Source organism: Paralichthys olivaceus, chromosome 5 (assembly GCF_024713975.1).
Source record: "Paralichthys olivaceus isolate ysfri-2021 chromosome 5, ASM2471397v2, whole genome shotgun sequence".
Taxonomy (NCBI): domain Eukaryota; kingdom Metazoa; phylum Chordata; class Actinopteri; order Pleuronectiformes; family Paralichthyidae; genus Paralichthys; species Paralichthys olivaceus.
Window position 1 is genome coordinate 5,606,448 of NC_091097.1, and position 17,983 is coordinate 5,624,430.

General features: G+C 41.1%; 4 protein-coding genes across 6 annotated transcripts in view; 1 reads left to right on the plus strand and 3 right to left on the minus strand.

Annotated features, from left to right (window-relative positions):
* The window catches only part of rpl3 (ribosomal protein L3), a 66,721-nt gene that overhangs the window by 23,581 nt on the left and 25,157 nt on the right, over positions 1-17,983 (minus strand). The window lies entirely within an intron of this gene.
* Positions 441-3,925, minus strand: rpl27 (ribosomal protein L27). Of its 2 annotated transcripts, none has more exons than XM_020094731.2 (5): positions 3,815-3,925; positions 3,207-3,289; positions 2,412-2,581; positions 882-992; positions 441-531 (listed from the first exon to the last, which is right to left on the minus strand). In XM_020094731.2, the coding sequence occupies exons 2-5, from the start codon at positions 3,285-3,287 to the stop codon at positions 483-485; spliced, it is 411 nt and encodes a 136-aa protein (XP_019950290.1). In that variant the 5' UTR covers positions 3,288-3,289; positions 3,815-3,925; the 3' UTR covers positions 441-482. The 2 variants fall into 2 exon arrangements, with proteins under 2 accessions (XP_019950290.1, XP_069380605.1); XM_069524504.1 differs by having other exon boundaries at positions 3,705-3,843.
* On the minus strand, positions 4,988-12,463 carry rundc1 (RUN domain containing 1). Its single transcript, XM_020094805.2, has 5 exons — positions 11,167-12,463; positions 9,587-9,745; positions 8,255-8,453; positions 8,063-8,158; positions 4,988-7,446 (listed from the first exon to the last, which is right to left on the minus strand). Exons 1-5 carry the CDS (start codon positions 11,557-11,559, stop codon positions 6,584-6,586), a joined length of 1,710 nt encoding a protein of 569 aa, XP_019950364.2. The 5' UTR covers positions 11,560-12,463; the 3' UTR covers positions 4,988-6,583.
* ifi35 (interferon-induced protein 35) lies at positions 12,968-17,738 on the plus strand. 2 transcript variants are annotated; one of them, XM_020094433.2, is made up of 10 exons: positions 12,968-13,067; positions 13,345-13,405; positions 13,555-13,635; positions 13,745-13,903; positions 14,229-14,345; positions 14,429-14,573; positions 15,188-15,297; positions 15,394-15,577; positions 16,611-16,717; positions 16,819-17,738. In XM_020094433.2, the coding sequence occupies exons 2-10, from the start codon at positions 13,391-13,393 to the stop codon at positions 17,020-17,022; spliced, it is 1,122 nt and encodes a 373-aa protein (XP_019949992.2). In that variant the 5' UTR covers positions 12,968-13,067; positions 13,345-13,390; the 3' UTR covers positions 17,023-17,738. The 2 variants fall into 2 exon arrangements, with proteins under 2 accessions (XP_019949992.2, XP_069380603.1); XM_069524502.1 differs by having other exon boundaries at positions 12,969-13,067; positions 13,317-13,405.

Below are 17,983 nucleotides of genomic sequence, written 5' to 3' on the forward strand. Positions count from 1 at the left end.
GAAGTTAAGACTGTTTCAGTCCAACATGTTCACACACCATGATTTCTCTTGAGATTTCAGATTATTTCATGGCATCTGTAATGACAACATTATAAACAAGAGCCTCAAGTCTCCAGCAGATCATTGTGCAAGGAGTGGCACAGTGATGGTGGTGAAAAAAGAGGCAAAGTCAAACTGTTGTAAGCAGAGGCAGATCAGATCATAGTAAATGGTTTGTAAGTGTATTGTAACTTAAATGGATCAGTTGTATGAAACTCAACATCAGTGACCACAACAGCAGATCAATACATCAAGCTTAGTTCAGAGAGATCTATAATTTCCTAAAATTCCTCCTGCTTTGTCTGTTTTAACAATTCATAAGAAGTAACACTAAAGGTTTGTCTGAATGAATGGGTAGTTTACATTTGAAAAGGCATTGTGTCAAAAACAGGAACAAACACTTTGTTCATTTTTTAAACATTTATTTGTGAAACCGAGTGAATTTAGAATCTGAGCTTCTGGAAGAACCACTTGTTCTTGCCTGTCTTGTACCTGGAAAAAAAAAAGGGACAAATGATTATTCATGACATCAGATCTGGAAAACCAATGTAAACCAGCAGCTCACACACTCAGCTGGATACAGCAGCAGTTTCAATGCAACAAGTGAAACTTTACTCACTATCAATGTTAAACTGAACATATTTGGAGTAGACAATATTTTCTGGATTTTAACATTGTTAAGTACACAAGTTAACAAAACATAGCAACGGTCAAGTTGCTTTCAGACACTGTAATGAAAAATTGCTGCATATTATATCTTGAAGTCTCCTATTAGTTTCATTTGAGCACAGACACTAGGATGTTACAGGAAAAAAGAATCCTTGACTCTGACGGAGACTCACCTCTCCTCAAACTTGATCTTGGCCTCCCGCCTGGCTTTGCGCTTGAGACCAGGATCCCTGAAGACATCCTTGTTGACGACAGTTTTGTCCAGAGGAATATCCACAGAGTATCTGATAGAGAAAAAAGAGCTAAATGAAGACAAGCTGTATACATCCTGCAAGGCCACATCGAGCTCGACTATCCATGTTCACATTCACCGAAAAAACTCCAAGTGCTTTGACACCAGAGCAGCCAGGACGCAACTTAAAACCATTTACTCAATTTCATTCTTTTGTCCAGGTTGTTATTTTAATGTGACCAACTGTGAACATCAGATAATTAACCTGTTAGTCAAAGCATGTGTCTGTTCAGTCCAAAACTGATGCAGAGAATAAATCAGCCAAATGAGCAACAACTTTTAATAGATTGTGAGCTCTTAACCAGGAAGTGTTATAAGTCAATGATCACTGGAGTTAATTTGTCCTGTGTTCAAAGAAATTCACACACATTTTCTTTCCAAAATGTCAAATCACACCCAAATTCTTAAACTGAGTTCAATATAGTTTAGAAGCAGACTGCGTATCCACATCGTGTGTACAGAAGCTCCAGTCTTTTCCTATAAGGGGGAATCTACCCCTAAGGACAAGCTGGTAGACACAGACCTGGCTCCCTTGACCAACCCACAGGTTACCACTAATATGGGAACTTTTTGGTCATTAAATTGTGAAATCTAATATTTGAAGTCATGGTTGGACCCAGAATATACAGTATGTAGTCGTTTTTTGTGCGCTGTACCAAAGCATTGTGTCTGAACACGTTTAAGCCATCTAAACTACCTTCATTTTCAGCAGCAATAGAGCCACGGCTAATTATATTTTTTAAAAAACAACATCTAACTTCTTATTTACACAACCTATCAAACAGCTTATCGTCTATCAGAGTATGACAGTAAAGCTCATGATGATTCCAGACTATGTGGGAACTAAACCACTCATGCGGGATGGCTATGATTTTCAAAGATCACTGAACACCTTGTCCACTGAAGGAGAGTTTTTGTTCAGCTAGAGACTAAAGATATATTAACAGACTTGTGTATAAAGAGGAAAACTGCTGATACAACATGTCTATCAAACACACTAGTTTTATGTTGAATGTTCACACAAGGAAAAAAAGTAACTGAAAATAAGGCAGTCTTCTGATACAGTTTTGAGTGTAACTCTAATGCAGACTATTGTCCTTCAATTCATTTCAAAGAATTGCTCACAACAGGTAAACATGAAAGATGAAATATTCTAAGACACCAAATGATTCCTCGCACAAGTTTAGGACAATGGAGGAAATACATGCGCTCCTGGAAATATTTATTAAACAGTAGTAATTATTTGGTTGACTTTGTAGGATCTTGTGGACAAGCTCAGCAATGGGACGTTTCTTAGTGAAAACCACTTTAACTGAAGTGTATCCGTCAGTCAAAATATAGATAAAATGAAATCTTCACCACTGATGGAATATTTCACCACAAGTGAGTAGTATTTTCTTCAGACACTGACCTGGTGGGCATGAGGTGGTTGTAGTTGAACACCTTGACAAAGGCCTTGATCTTTGACCTCTTGGCTATCTTCTTCTTGCCCATGGTTGTGGTGACCTTACGGGGATAGCGGTCGATGCCTGCGACCAGAGCGTGGCTGTAAGGGCGGTCGGTGGTGCCATCGTCAATGTTCTGCAAAGACAGGTTAACGAAGAGGTTGTGAGTAACTGCAGATGATGTCACACACACCAGGAGGACAGATGTGCTGCTAAAATGCAACTCCAGCTGAAAAAGATAATTTTATGCAAGACAATTCGCCTCAGACAATGTAAATATCCCTGGGTGAAAAAGCGCAGCCATAGGCTGTGAAGACAAACTTGGAGATAAAAGATTTTGCTGCTAAAGACAAAGTGATTTCCACAGTATAAACTACACACCCTGCCTCCTGCATGCTCTACCCAGATGCATCACTGATTTCCCTGTTGTGAACACGTCTGACAAGGAGAGCCTTCGGCTGTGTTCTTCAAATGTAAAAGACAAACTTCAACTGTGAAAATGACTTTTGAGCAAGAAAGGAAATCTCCTGCTTGGATAAATCATGTCTCAGGGAAACTTTCCCAACAGGAAGTGTGTCAGTGTTTCCTATAAACACAAAGTATTTGTCTTAAATACAAGATGTGGCAAATATCCTCAGTTTCACAGAATCAATCAAACAAGCTGCTGTCAGTCAGATTTTTACTGGATAATAGATGGGAGTCCTGGCCTAGAACGGCCTGTGTGTTTCCGGGTGTTGCACCCTCCACACACACGGTCTTACCTTGACGATGACAGCTTTGCGCCCGGCGTAGCGTCCAGCAAGGACCATCACCACCTTCCCAGGCTTCATAAACTTGCCCATTTCTGCCACAATGAGAACACGGTTAGATTCAGTGATGCTACAGAGAGATCAGCGCTGTACACACATCACCGCTGTGGAACTGAAGCTTGAGATGTGGGGTTATCCCACAGGAGCTTGACTATGATATTTACTGTCCTAGTGCTATGTTAGCATTAGCCCCGAGTTAGCCTCATTTACATCGTGTGGCAGGACTTCGCCTTCATTTCTAACTCTTACACATAAACACACACAGTTAAATCAACATGTGACCAGAGGGGAAACAATGGACTGTCTGCACGTGGGACATGAGCTCTTTTAACGAGGAGTTCACGTGAAACCCGAAGTCGCCATGTTGGAATCAGAGGGACGGAGACGAAGCACCGAAATAAATATTCCTCTTATTTGTTTCAGCTGAGTAACACACACGGAAATATTAACCAAGTCTCGACTGCAGGACGTGTTAACACCGGTGTGGAGCCATTAAAACTATCATAGTGTCCGGATTACAGACGATGGCGGAAGATTGTTTGAAGAGAAGTTTCACTCACTGATGCTGTTCTACCGCCGCCGCTACCAGGAAAGGAAGTGCGTCAGGTTTTTCTCAACTTTGACCCCATCGAACTGTACGTCACTTCCGGAAGATTTTTATTTCTACCTGGATCAATTTCGTGACAATGTCTTCGGCATGGCAACAACAACAACAACAACAATAATAATAATAGTAATAGTAATAATAATAATTGTCATACTTACATCTAAGGGAATAGCAGAATATAAATATATTGTCTGCTGTCGGGAGATGAGGTAGTTAAAACATTTAATAAGCAAACTTTTTACCTCTGATAAAAGCTAAAAAAGAAGAAAAAAGATTTGACAGACCAAAACTAAAGAAGACCAACTCTCTCTTTCTAATTATAGTGCTTCAGCTAATGTATAAATAATATTACGATAATCCCACAAAAACAGGCGTCCAAAATGTTACTATCTGTAATTCCCCTTGTTCATTTCAAGAGATATTTACAGAAATGTTTTAATTAAAATACATTGTTATGCTAGTTGCGGGCAAAAAAGCATGGGTGGATTGACAAAGTATACAACATATATAATGGAGAGAATAATATTTAGATTAAAAACTCAAGCTGAAATTTTTGATGGCAATCAGCCAAAATGTCTTACCTTTTTATTAATTACAAGACCCAATATTAACAGTAATATGCCTATGCTATAAACGTGTTTTGCCCTTTCCTTTCTTACTATGTAGACTGATGTAAACAAGTGCCAGGATAAGCCTATGTTTAGACCAGAGAATGTATGCTGTATAGTAGGATAGGAATACATTTTTAAAGGTCCAGTGTGTGAGATTTAGGTGAAAGGGAACTATGGGCAGAAATTTAATGTAGAATAATCCTCATGATGTGTTCAGTTGTTTGTTTCATCTACATTGTATGAATTGTATTTTTGCAACATGCAATTTCAAGATATCTCAAAATTCTACGCACTGCACCTTTAAGAACATATCTGTATACAGTGTTATTTATTTAAAAGAGGGATCCTCCCCAGGCTGGTGATGTTTATAATGTGTTATTTAGTATTATTGGTTTCTTCTTTATCGGTTTCCTTTTTTTTGTAAGTGATTTTTGTATGGAAACCCAATAATAGATATAATTAGATTTTTATTTTAATGAAATAGATTTTTTAAAAACTGTCACGACAAATAGAGATAAATATTGCAGCAGTTTAATGTGTTTACAGGTGTATTTATCCATTAAACACGATAAAAACTTAATCAAAGACCACAGTTCATATCTCCCAATATATTACTTCTCATTACAGTGATTAAATAAAAATACATAATTGAAATCATTCAGTGTTTCTATGGTTCCAGGACTGAACAGCTACAGGACAGCAGAAACATTAGTGTTCTGATATGTTCTCATTTACTTCAGTGTTGAGCTAAAATATTCATAACAACATAAATAAATACATAAAACACAACTAAACATGGAAAAGAGAAAGTAAACTACAGCGTTGTACAGTAGGTACTGAACACAGCCCGGAACAGAACAGTTAATTGTCCATTCACATACAATAAACAAGATAAAATATGTAGCACACGCTAATCATAGAGTGCACCAATATGGAGTCAGGTTTTTATCTAAGGAAATACAAATGTGGTGAGCTTTTATCATCATGCCTTCCTCACAGGTTTGACACTTCCATGTACACGTGAGCCCAGGAACACTGATGTTTGATTCCCATTAACAAAAGGAAAAAGTACAGCACATTTAAACTACCTGTAGTTTAATAGCATCTGTGGTTTCTACATTCAGTATTTAAGGTTATGATTCGTGCAACTCAGCTGTCTCATGAAGACAAAATCTAATTTCTCTGATTAACAAAATGGAAATAAAATGTAACTTTTACAGTCCTACAATCATGTTAAATGCGGAATGTAAACCGTGAGGTCATGAAATGAACATATCGACGTCAGTTAATCTGGAACGAGAAGAGCAGCAGTTCATACAGGGTCTAAATGTTGTTTGCACATCTGAAAAGCAGCATGCAACAACTGATAACAGCTTCAGAGATTTCAAATGGAGTCAAGAACAGTAGGTTGATAACTGCGTAATTGAAGGCAATGTTACTCAACACTTTGACACCACGCCCCAATGGAAACTGTGAGATATTTCTCATTTCAAGTTGACATGAGTGCCGTTGTTCAGCTTCACGATCAACCAGTGTGCTACATGTGATTCACCACAGAAATCATTTCAACGGAGCAGAGCAAACACAGAAACCAGGAGTAGGACATCACCAGCTAGTACTTACTTTGTGGAAGCCACAGTATCAAGATGAGCTTCTGCTCATTCATTTTCTCCCTGGATTGTCTAACTTCTAACCACATTGCAGTAATAATTACTGTAAAAATCCAACACTCCCTTTGATGAATAGGCCAAGGCCCTATTACTGTATGAGGAGCACAGGTCACAAAGGTCAGGAAGGCTTTACTAAAGATGAGGTAATCTCAGTCTCCACTCTAAGGCAGGGTTACAGTACAAGCAGCATTGTCTTCTTGTCATTTTGGCATCTTAAACATGGTGGAGATGATGGTTACTCATGGTTGAAGCTCAAACAATAAAATCATCCATGCGTGTACTGTAGATCTTAGATGGGTGGCTGCTTGAATGACCTTCAAAATGTTACTTGAAGCACAAAAACATGCTTTGGAATGCAAGTAAGAACTGTGTGGTTTAACTGATGTAATACTTGAAATCTGACACTATCGCTTCTCGACTTTTAACAGATATGTTGCCTCCTCAGAAAGCGTCTTTGATGTTCTTCAGCTGCCGGACGGCCAGGTCCACCGGGAGGTTGAATTTGAGGTGGCTGATGCGGCCCAGGATGCGCAGGGCTCCTTCGAAGCCAGTCTGAGCCATGTAGCTCCAGGACTGGTAGTGTGGGTGAATCAGAGTCTCAGACTTACACAGCAGGTTGAGCCACGACACCAGCCGCTGCTCGTTCAGAGCCATGCACACCAGCGCTTTAAACTCGGAGTCCGGTCCTCTCTTGTAGCGTCCGTGCTCCTTCAGCACAGTGTGGATGGCCCACAGCAGAGACTGTTTAGGGGTTACAGTCACTGGACCCCCCCCTACAGGTAGTCTGAAGGACTGTGAAAGCTGGCGGGCTGGTGTCTCCACAAAGGCCTTGCCGTTTTTGGAGTGGTAGTATTTGACAAAGAGGTCCCATGGGTGCATGGTCTGTGGGTCTGGTGTGTAAGGCAGCAGGCAGGAGATGGGCGCCAGCACTAAGCTCATGGTCTGAGAGGGCGAGAAGATGCCATGAGCCAATAAGTCTTTCAGAGCAATCGCCAGCTCCTTTCTCACAGATGTCGTCAGCTCATCTTGGGGGCCCAGGGCCATGTTGCTGGTGTAGTTGACGACGTGTTCCAGGGAGGGATGTCTGTGCGAGCCAAGCACTCGCACTTTATCTACAGCTGCCTCCAGACGCTGCAGCAGGGGCCCGTAGTCCTGTGCTGCAGACTCCTGAGGCCACATGCTCTGGGGAACGTGTCCAGTCGCACAGCCAAACTGGCTCGCAGCAAAGATCTGCAGCACGGCGAGGGCCTTCTGGATCAGCTGCAGGCCGGTCTCTCGCATCTTCTGGGCCTGTTCGGGGTCCACTGCAGTAATACACGAGAATATACTTATATTAAACAGCATAGATGCCTGCTGGTTCTGAACAACGCCTCCAGTAAACGTGCCTCTTCTAAAGCGATTATGAAGATCTTTCATTGAATAAACACTGTCAATTAAATTTCTAATTTCAGAAATGCATAGACTGACAATGAAAACTAAAGCTGCTTTCAGACATGCACTGAACTCACACTGAGCATCTGTTGACAGACGCGACAGACACAAAAATGAAAAGAACCAAAAGAAAACAAATATCTCCTGGTGAAAAATCGGTGACACACGTGTAGAAGACACCAATAAAGATGTCAAGAGAGTTTTTGGTGATAAGAGCAGATGTCTGTGTGTGAAAATCAAATGATCACATGATGCAGCGTAGTTAATACGCCGCTTCCTGACAGGGGGTCTGTTGCACCCAGCTGTTCCACCTCTCGCAAACTCTAGGTAAACTCTGTAGCTAATTCTCTGAATTTAACCCCCAGGTCATGTCTGAAAACAGCTTTATGGTATTATAGTGAAAAAGGCATCTTGTTAAGGATCTACTAGTTTTATTACTATTAACATTACAATGCACTTGCAGATGGATGTTGATATTAACTGACTGACCTTTCTTCTTCACCCCTGGAGTTCTGGCATTGGTCCCTGCTGCTTGTGGCTGCTGGTTGAGTCCAACATTGGGCAAGAGAGGATTCCCCACCTCATCTTTTAGAAGAAAGGGCAAAGGCATTCAAGGCATTAACCAAAATAAAAAACATACACACATGAGCTTATACTCCAACTGTATATAGGTTTGTGTACCTTGGATGAAGTTTATGAACATCTCCAGGTCCCTGATCTGGGTTTTGAGCTGCTCTACCAGCTGCTCTTTGACACGGGCTGGGTTCACTATCTGAGCAATGGCAGCGTCGACTCTCTGCCGAAGCTCTTCAGGCGACAGGTTCCCAATGTCCTCATTCAGGTTCACGTCCAGCTTTTTGATCAACTCGTCAATGATGACCTGAAGAAGGTAAAACAGATTAAAGGTCTCCACCACCTCCTGAGGGAAATATCAGGCTCATAAGCAGGAAACTGCTCTGCTGTGTTCATCATGTCTGACTGTGTCTGTCTGCTGTAGGGACGGTAGAATACAGTGGGTTTATCTCATCATATTATTTTTCTTTAAGCTCTTCTGACAATTGAGAGCTGTTTGCGAACAGCTTCACGCTTAAAGAGATAGTTCACCAAAAATTTTAAATTCACTCATTATCGACTCACCACTATGCCAATGGAGGGGTCGCTGAAGTCTTGGAGTCCACAAAACACTATTAGGTTTAGGGGTGATCAGCCTTGCAGCCAAATCCAAGACAATCAAAGTAACCTGTGACTCCTTCTTCAAACATAAAATGCCTCCATACTGCTCCTGTGGTGTCATCCAAAACTCAAACTCATCTGGAAACACGTCATTTACACCATGTTTTAAACATAAAATCTGTCACCCGGCGTGTGCCCATGGACGATATTTTGTGTGCAGTGTGTGCGAGCATGACTCCAGAGGAGAATATCAGAGGACATTTAGGCTAAAAATATGGTGTAAATAATGTCGTTTCGAGTCGAATTTGAATGTTGGGGCTTACGGACACTTGGATGACAGAATGGAGGCATTTTACGTTTTTATTGTATTCAACAGTTTGAAGAAGGAGTCCACAGTTAGTTGAATTGGATCTGGCTGCAACGCTGTTTACTCAAAAGTCTTTTATGGACTCAAACACTTCCTTCCATTAGCATAGTGTTGAGTAGATAATGAGTGAATTGTCATTTTTTAGTGAACTATCCCTTTAAGCTGTCTTCAGACATGATCTACGGAAAATGTACAGGTTTTGGACAAGTTCTTGAGTTGGATTATTTAAGTCAGACGCATTCACAACAACAGGAACATTTCCAGAATATGCAGGCGAGGGGAGGAGTCTTTCCAAGTTGACATCTTCATTGGAAAGTGTTTTCAGCTAGTCTACACTTTTTTTTTAGCTTAAAGCATTTTGAGACTTGTTGTACCTGATCTGCAACAGGTTAATTATGTGCTCAAACTAACAAACACACACATAGGGAAATTATTTTGCGATCTTATTAAGGATGCCACGTCAGGGTCCCCACCTTCTGTCTCTCCATGACGATAGACTGCGGCAGCGAGTCGTAGCTGCCCTCCTGGTAGGCGAAGCGCTCCAGATCATCCAGCTGTGTCTTCAGCTGGAAAATGAGATCCTTCTGTTTTTCCCTCTGGGCCTCCAGGCGCTCCCTCTTCTCCCTCTCACTCTGATGGGAGAAGCCCACACAATGATGTTAATTTTTACAGACAAAGTGTAACGTGACCATGGCAACACAGCTGCTACTGGATGTTGACAATGTGAGATTTCTGCTACTGATACGAATATCAATCACGATGGTACTAACATTGTCACATTAATTCAATGTTAATAAATTCATATTTAATTTAACATTCACATTTCATTTGACCTGTTTCTTACTCTGTTTTCTTCATGTGTTTATTTATGTTTCTGTTGTTTGTTGAGGATGCGTGCTTCTTTATTTGGTCAGATCCAAACAAAAATCAGGATCTAGTGAATTTAAATAGTTTAATAAGGAGACTGTTGGGCCTTGGCGGATGTATCCACTCTACTGAGGGACACTCAGTAGAGTGCAGTAGTGAGATGCATTTAAGTGTGATTTACAATAAGGCACACTGAGAGGAAGAGAAGGGACAGGATCATAAAGCCTGCTGCACTTTTTATCACCTGTGTCACAACATTTAAAGAAAAACACACAAACCTAACTCTGAAAAACACGTCAGGTGTCATACTCACCAGATCCCCCTGAGGGTGGAGCATGTGACAACAAGGGAGAAATAATAATACTTTAGGTTGGATATGTGATGAGAAATGTCACATGTTTAGGACGACTACACGAGGCCAAGCCTTTGTTTCAGTTACAACTAAACAAAAAGAGCCTGAGAGCAAACAATATCTGGAGCAAGGCAGGTTGCTTCAACACTGCTGTGTACACACAGGCCTTTATTAAACAGATAGCGATCTGCCAGAGTCATTTCATTTAGCCTGCAGTGCTGTGAGTCACACACTTGTGGCAGAGAGCAACATTTTCCACCAGAGATTAGAAATCCCTGGGAACAAAACAGTGGCACAGCCGCCTCGACTGTGACGCAGCGGGCTGCACGCTCGAATCAGCTTTATCCAGGAACGTCACAGTGAATCATTTCAATGTATGTGGCCGGATGTGCATGTGTGTGACACTAAAGTCATACCTGAGGATCCAGATCTACAAAACTGACTGCTGAGAAGCCCTGCGTCATTACTGGATAATCTGACATGAATTCCCACTAATCATAAATGTCATAAATAAATTGAAGAAAATTCTAAAACCACCAAACTGACTGAAACCCAAACATATGCAAAGCACAGCAGCAAATCCTCAATTAATACACTGGAACCAGAGATCATTCAACACAGACCATAAACAAACATGTCCTGTCTCTGTCAGTGTTGGGGCTCCATACAGGGGCTGTGGGGGGCTTTCACCTCTCAGTGCCCAGGGGTCCATGTTCTCATATTCTGCCCATGGTGACATAAGGATGATTCAATATTGGATCGTAGCGTGATATGCTCTTTCTCTCAGTGTGGGTGTTGACAGTGGTTTGTTGTGGTTCGTGCCGGGGGCCTCACCGAGTTCTCCAGCTGTTGGGCGTCCTCCGCTCTGCAGCCCACCACATGCGGGCAGCCCCTGAAGGCGAACTCCTCCAGCTCGGCCAGCATCCGCTCCTTCTCGTCGGTCTGCGCGTGAACGATCTGCTTCAGTCGGAACTGGACCTGCGCGAAGTGGGAGGTGAGGGCGAGCAGAGAGGAGTTCAGCAGGTCCTGCTCTTCTTCCAGCCTCCTCAGCTGGGTAGCCATTTCCTCCTCCGTGCCCGAGGACGAGCCCCTCTGCTTCGGCTGACCAGCGCGGCCGCGGCCGCTCTCATCCTCGGGACTGGCCACGGCGCCCACCGGTGCCCATCGCTCCCCTGCGCCGGCGAACACGGCCTCGCTGTCCGAGGTCGACAGCTCCTCTGTGGACATGTCGACTTGTCTCCCGCTGTTTCACTCCGCCGACACTTTATGAACTGGAGGCTGGACTGTCGTGCGTTGCGCAGCAAACACGAAGCATCAGTATCGGTGAAACAGGTGCGACGCCATCTTGAGAATAATGATTCATACGTCAAAACACCGGAAGTCAAGCACCTTTACCTTAAAAATAAAATAATTCCGATCACAATATAGTGCAGTCAAAAATAGCTTATTACTTAATTCATCTTTAATTCTTTCGTTTACTAAAATAAAGTTTTTTGTTTGTCTTTTGCTGCTTTAACATGTTAACATCCCTGTTTGGGATCATTGAACCCCTGTAGTTAAGGAATTTATTATGTTTGAAAACCGTCCAAAAATTAACAAAGGATAGTGATTGACCTACTACTATATATCATATTTAGATTTTTCACTATTCATTTAACTATTTTTTTCTAAGTCATTAAACTGAGATTTGTAAAATTGGATTGTATTATTTACTGTCAATAGTAGAATTGTGAATACTTTTATTTTGAATGCAATAACAGGAAGTTGTGACGTTCACATGTACTGAGCTTTAAAGTTCTCACCGGTAAAAACAGAGAAAACAGCAGTTCACTGTCAGCCTTTAAAGTTGGATTTTACAGCACCCGTTTTATGTAGCAGACACAGCAACCAGACACCAAGTGATTAATAATTTAATTAATTATTGATTGTCGTAAAATGAGCGAGACGTTTAATGTTTCTTTGTGGTTATTTTTTGTTGTTGTTGTTTTCCATCTATATATCTGTTACAGGTACGATGTTCCTGTCATGGCTGAACAAGAAGAAAAAATATATACAGCAAAATTAGTTTTCCACAACAGTTTTATGCTGTTACAGTTTAATACAGTAAATGTGTTTAATAAAAGTTTGTTGCACTTCATATGGTTCAATTCTTCTCGTGTCACACTGAAGTAGAAAGATTGAGTAGCATCTATAACATCTGCACATGACTGAAGATAGGCCTGTGTTTTACATATGAACAAACAAAACGCACAAACTGTTATCAGACAAACATTACAAAAGAAAAAGTTAAATACAACTGTAATATTATTGTAAAACCACTCTTGGTTTATATTTTACTATGCTTATTTAGACTGCAACAAAAGTTAAAGAGGGAAAATGATTGCATCTGTAACAGGTTGTTTGCAACTGTCCCCATGGAAGCCAGTTGCAAAATCTGACTTATTTAAATAAATATATTAAATTATGTGTTATATGTAAACAGTTTTCAGTCATATGGCTAATTAGCAAACAAATGTGAGTTGAAGATATAAAAAGGTGGTCGGTCTAGCTGAGAGAATTAAAAAAAACGTCAATTTTAATGACTTCCGTCCCACGGTGCTGGTGATGGCCCTGAACGCAGCATCCCCCTTTGCTCTTCAGCGCCCCCTGATGGAGTGTGACGTTCAGGGCTCCCTGCTGCAGAGAAAGAGAAAGTGAAAGAATTAGGATTTCATAGAACTGATCCCGGACCAGAGGTGAGTCTAGACCAAGCTGTTTTTTTAAAAAGACAAATCAAATCAAATGTTAAGTTCAGTTGAACACAACAGAAGTGAAGCTGAAACATGAGATAAAACATGGACGTGCTTATCCTCGTGTTTTTGACTTATTTCAAGTTGTGTGAGCTCAGACGACGATTTGTTCAGTCGCTGGTTTGTTTAAGTTGAAGCAGAGTGATTTATAAGTCGAGTTTATTCGCTGTACCCTTTCTCTCATGTCTTTATAAGTTAATGTGAATCTGATGTGGATTGACAGGAAGCTGTAACAGTCTGCGAATCATTTCTGATCAAACTTGGACTCCATGTCTTCAGATGAGGTGAGACGTCATTTTGTTTCACCACGTTAACAAGTCGTTCTCTGTGTAATTTGTGTTTTTGAACTTACATTTGAATATGTATATATATGAAATATTATATAATCATATATCAGTATTTTAAATACATTTGTGTTGCCTGGTGTTTTCAGGATTTCTCTCTAATCATGGAGTCACAGCAGCCATCTGAGGAAACTTTAGATGGAATCCAGGCCTTAGCCTCCAACTACAAGGTTCACAGATGCTTATTCACTAATCTGACAGTGGAAACATGTGGATTTTAATTTTAAATCGAAAAGGAAAATAACCCTAACGGTTGCAGTTGCTCTTCCATATCCACAGATAAAGTGCAATCAGCTGGTTCAGCAGCAGAATGATCTGGCCATCCTCATTAAGGACAATCAGGAGATGACACAGAAGTTCAGGAAGCGCTCCATCAAACTGGCCAAGAGTCTGCAAGAGGACCAGAAATCCTACCAGGAGCAGATGGCCAGTGAAATGGTTCGACTCTTGATTTATTTGAAGTGAATCAGGAATTAAATGGGATTTGACTGCAGGGTTTGATGTTTGATATCTAAAAGAAAATTACTTGGATGTATTCATCAGTTGTTAAATTCCACAGAACCTTTGGGAGAAAATGTACCATTAAAAATATATGATGTAAAACAGAGACAAAGACAAAAGAGAATATCATCAGAGGGAGGAAAATATGATGAAAGAATTCATTCAAATTCTGCAAAATAAGCTTTTTCAATAACGTGGGTACGAGTGGTGAAAAATAACAATACTCTGCTTTTTCTTCTTCAATGTCTAAACTGTCTTGCAGACGAGGCAAAGTTTACTGAGTCAGGAGGAGCTCAAGCTCATGAAGGATATCCAGGACGTCGAGGCTGCCCTGAAGGAGGAGGAGGTCTATAATGAACACCTCAGAAAGCAGACTGATGTACGAAAATCTCCCAGCATGCACCGTCCTCTGCAGCCCGATCTGTGAAAGACAACCAGTAACCATGTACACATTGATTTTAGGTGTTCACCGCTGTGCCAGAGAAGAAGGTCGTCTTTATGGGGAAGACAGAAGATGCATGTGACATGCAAACATTTGAAATGACATCGCGTATCGTTTATCCGATGAAGGAAGGAACGGCACTGATCACGTTTGAGGAGGAAGAGGGTGAGTTTGTGACCAATCCTGGATGATTGCGTTTCACCAGCCTGCAGCCACCGTATAAATGAATTGATCTGCTTTTATTAAAGGTAGAAAATATTCATTTGATCTGAAGGTTGATGTTCACAGGTGCACATGAGGTGACCAAAAGTAGATAAATCGAACACAATATTTAAAAAAAGAAATACAATCAATTGAATATTAAAAATACAAATCTGCACATGATTTAAATGAGGCACAGACTCAGATAATGTCAAACTGACGTTGAGATTATTCCACAAACTATTCGGAGGGCCACTTTTGTTATTTGTATCCGTCACTTTGGTTCTGGTTGCAATAAAGATTTGTTCAAAAAAGAATCTGTTCGACCTAAGCTGAAAGGTTATGTAAGTCAATAAATCATAATATATTATAAACGCACTGAAATTATGTTCAATTAAATACAAATTTCTGATTTTTTCAGCAAATTTTGCTAAATTAACGAATATAGGAACTCAAACAAAAAAAACTCTTAAAAATACTTTTAGAGCATTGAAAATACCTCCATGTTTTTTAGTGTTTGTCTGGAGAAGTGAACCGTCCTAAAATCCTGAATAACTCTATGTTCCCTCTGTCATTAGTGGCCAAGAGGATCCTGAGCATGAAGAAGCATCAGGTGAAGCTGGATGACGAGTGTCGCATCAACGTGAAGGCCCAGCCGGTTCAGCTGATGCTGCCCAGTCTGGTGGAGGTGACAGCGAAAAACCAAAAAGAGACAGAAGGAGTCTGAGATTCAGTTTCAGTATCAGCTTCCTGTAACTGATCTGTGCCCGTCTCTGTCCTGCAGATCAACTCTGAAGTTTGTCCTCGACGTATATTAATCTCCAACCTGCCAAAAATGGACACGGAGAATCTGGTGAACAAGCTGGAGATCCACTTCCACAGGTCTAAACACGGAGGCGGCGAGGTGGAGAACTGTGAATTCCTGCCCGACTCTGGGACTGTGGTCCTGACATTCGTGGAGGAAAACAGTGAGAGACCAAGGCTACTTACACAGTCATACGTTTGATTCTTAAAACGACCTCTGTGTTTTAACTCAGTATCAGAATATTCGTCCACTGACACAGAGAACACACATCACATGACCATTAACGTATACTTGGCGTGCGCGCTTGTGTAAACAGTAAGGTGGTTGTCTGCTTAATCACAGAAATACTACATAACAGCAACAGCAGTGGTGAAAGGTGAGAGCAGGGATGTCTCTTTTTTTAGTGAAGGCAAAGCCTTGTTAATGCTGCATGATTTTTAATCCGAATTTTGGAACTCGGCGAGAAAAAGCCCCAAATTGTTGTTTTATCAGTAATCGCCAATTGCTTTGTGTGAACCCTCAAAAAGGCGCGAATCAAGAAGCCTGATGGCACATAGTGACAAAATATCTAGCGGGATAAACATCTGGACAAGTCTTTGACTACTACAGCCAATCAGAGTGCAGGAAGAGGTCACCAGACATACTGGTCAGGGGTTTCTCCTGGTAAAGGTCATGTGGGTGTTGCCAGTGAATCATGTAGTAACAACTCACAACCACTGTGAGGCTCCCGATCACAAGACAGGAAGTCGTATAGTGTTTGCGATGGTTTTCATTCAGCTCCGGGAAGAGAGATGTTCGGATACCATTTTTTACTTCCTGGGACCAGGTCTGATTCCCGGCCGATTGCGAGAACTGATACCAGTGCATAAAAAAAACCCAGCTGATTAGTGAAGTGATGCCAGATATTGTTGTTTGAACTATTGCTGGTGTTGTAATTTGCCACACAAGTCTATACAGTCCCAGTTTTACTCGCTCTGTCTAACGCTTCAGACAGAGCGCCTTTTTCAAGCCACAGAAAGATAAACTGAGTCCACAGATAAAATATTTATGTCCATGCTTTCCAAATCAACACTAGTATTATAAAACTGTTTATTTTTAAATGCACCTGTCAGAGAACTGTGGTTTATCCTTTGCACAGGAAGTTATCATGCATTTGTGTCTGGATCTCCCACTAATGAAATTCTTTCTGCTGTCAGTCGCCAAAGGTTTGACAGAGAGAGAGTTCCACGAAGTAGAGCTCCAGCAAAAGAAGCACACCGTGAGAGTGACTCCTTTTCTGAATGGGAAAATTACAAACCTACAGGTACATATCAGCACGGGGGGAAAGATTGAAATGCTGCATTTTTCTTTAAAATGTAGAAGAAGTCGCAGTCACCTGATTTATCTGTGGTGATCCCCCTCCAGACCAAGATGTTGGCGTGCCCTCGGACGGTGCTTCTGACAGGAATCCCCCAAGTGGAGCATGAGAACCTGGAAGATCAGGTGGAAATCCACTTCCAGAGAAGCAGCAATGGTGGAGGCGAAGTCGAAGCCTTTCTCTACAACCCGCTGGGTCAGCACACCACAGCGCTGTTCGAGAGCATCCCCTCCAAAACTGAGCAGCAGTAAACTGTAGATTTATTCATGTGGCTCCAGAAAACCTTATGAAGACACCACTGTCCAGATGAAAAGATAGGATACAGCATTCTCAAAGTGTCTGAGTTGCAACTTCTGCTGCCAGCCCCTGAGTAAATGTCTGGAATATGTTCACAGTGAACCCATGTGAGAATACAGCAGGACAATTTCTGGAAAATTTGAATTCTCTGGCGATAAAAGACAACGTTTGCATCATGTGCTGTAAAAAGAGCGGAGATGATCCTGCATGCTCTACTCAGATGACGCCCCTCATCTCAAAGTCCCGGACATTTGACCCAGAAAAACTCCTGCCGTGTTCTTAATCTGAAAGACAAACTCCAGACGCAATTTTCCAGACATTTTCCCAGAGTTCATGTCTAAGCTTTATATTCTATTCATATTTCTTGTGGTGGGAGTCAGTTAAATAACTGCCAAATATTTTAATGAATAATTCCTGCTGTTTTCTCACCTGTCCATTTGGTAGTTTGTTTGCCAGAATGGATTACGTAACAACTCATAAAATCATGACGTGGATCAGCTCAAAGATTTGAATCTTGAGATTTCACATTTTGAATTTATAGAATATATATTTACAGTGGAATCACAATTAACTTTGTGAAGAAGTATATTATTTAATCAAAGTGAATCTTTGACTAAACATTTTTCCAAATTCATGGAAGAAAAAATAAACGGTCTGTTGTAACACTTGATGTGTTAAAGACTAACTGGTTTTCATTTTGGAATAAGTTTGATCAGAAGATTCACAGCCGTCTGTTAAGGATGAAGCTCTTCTGATTTTTCTATGAGATTCATTCTGCCTCAAATCATGTGCTCATGGACGGATTATAAAATGAGTCAACAGGAGATGAAGTTCCTCTCGCTGTCTCACAACCTGACAACCGTTGATTTGATACCTGAAGTCTTCCCACAAGAACACATACAAATCAGAAAGGTT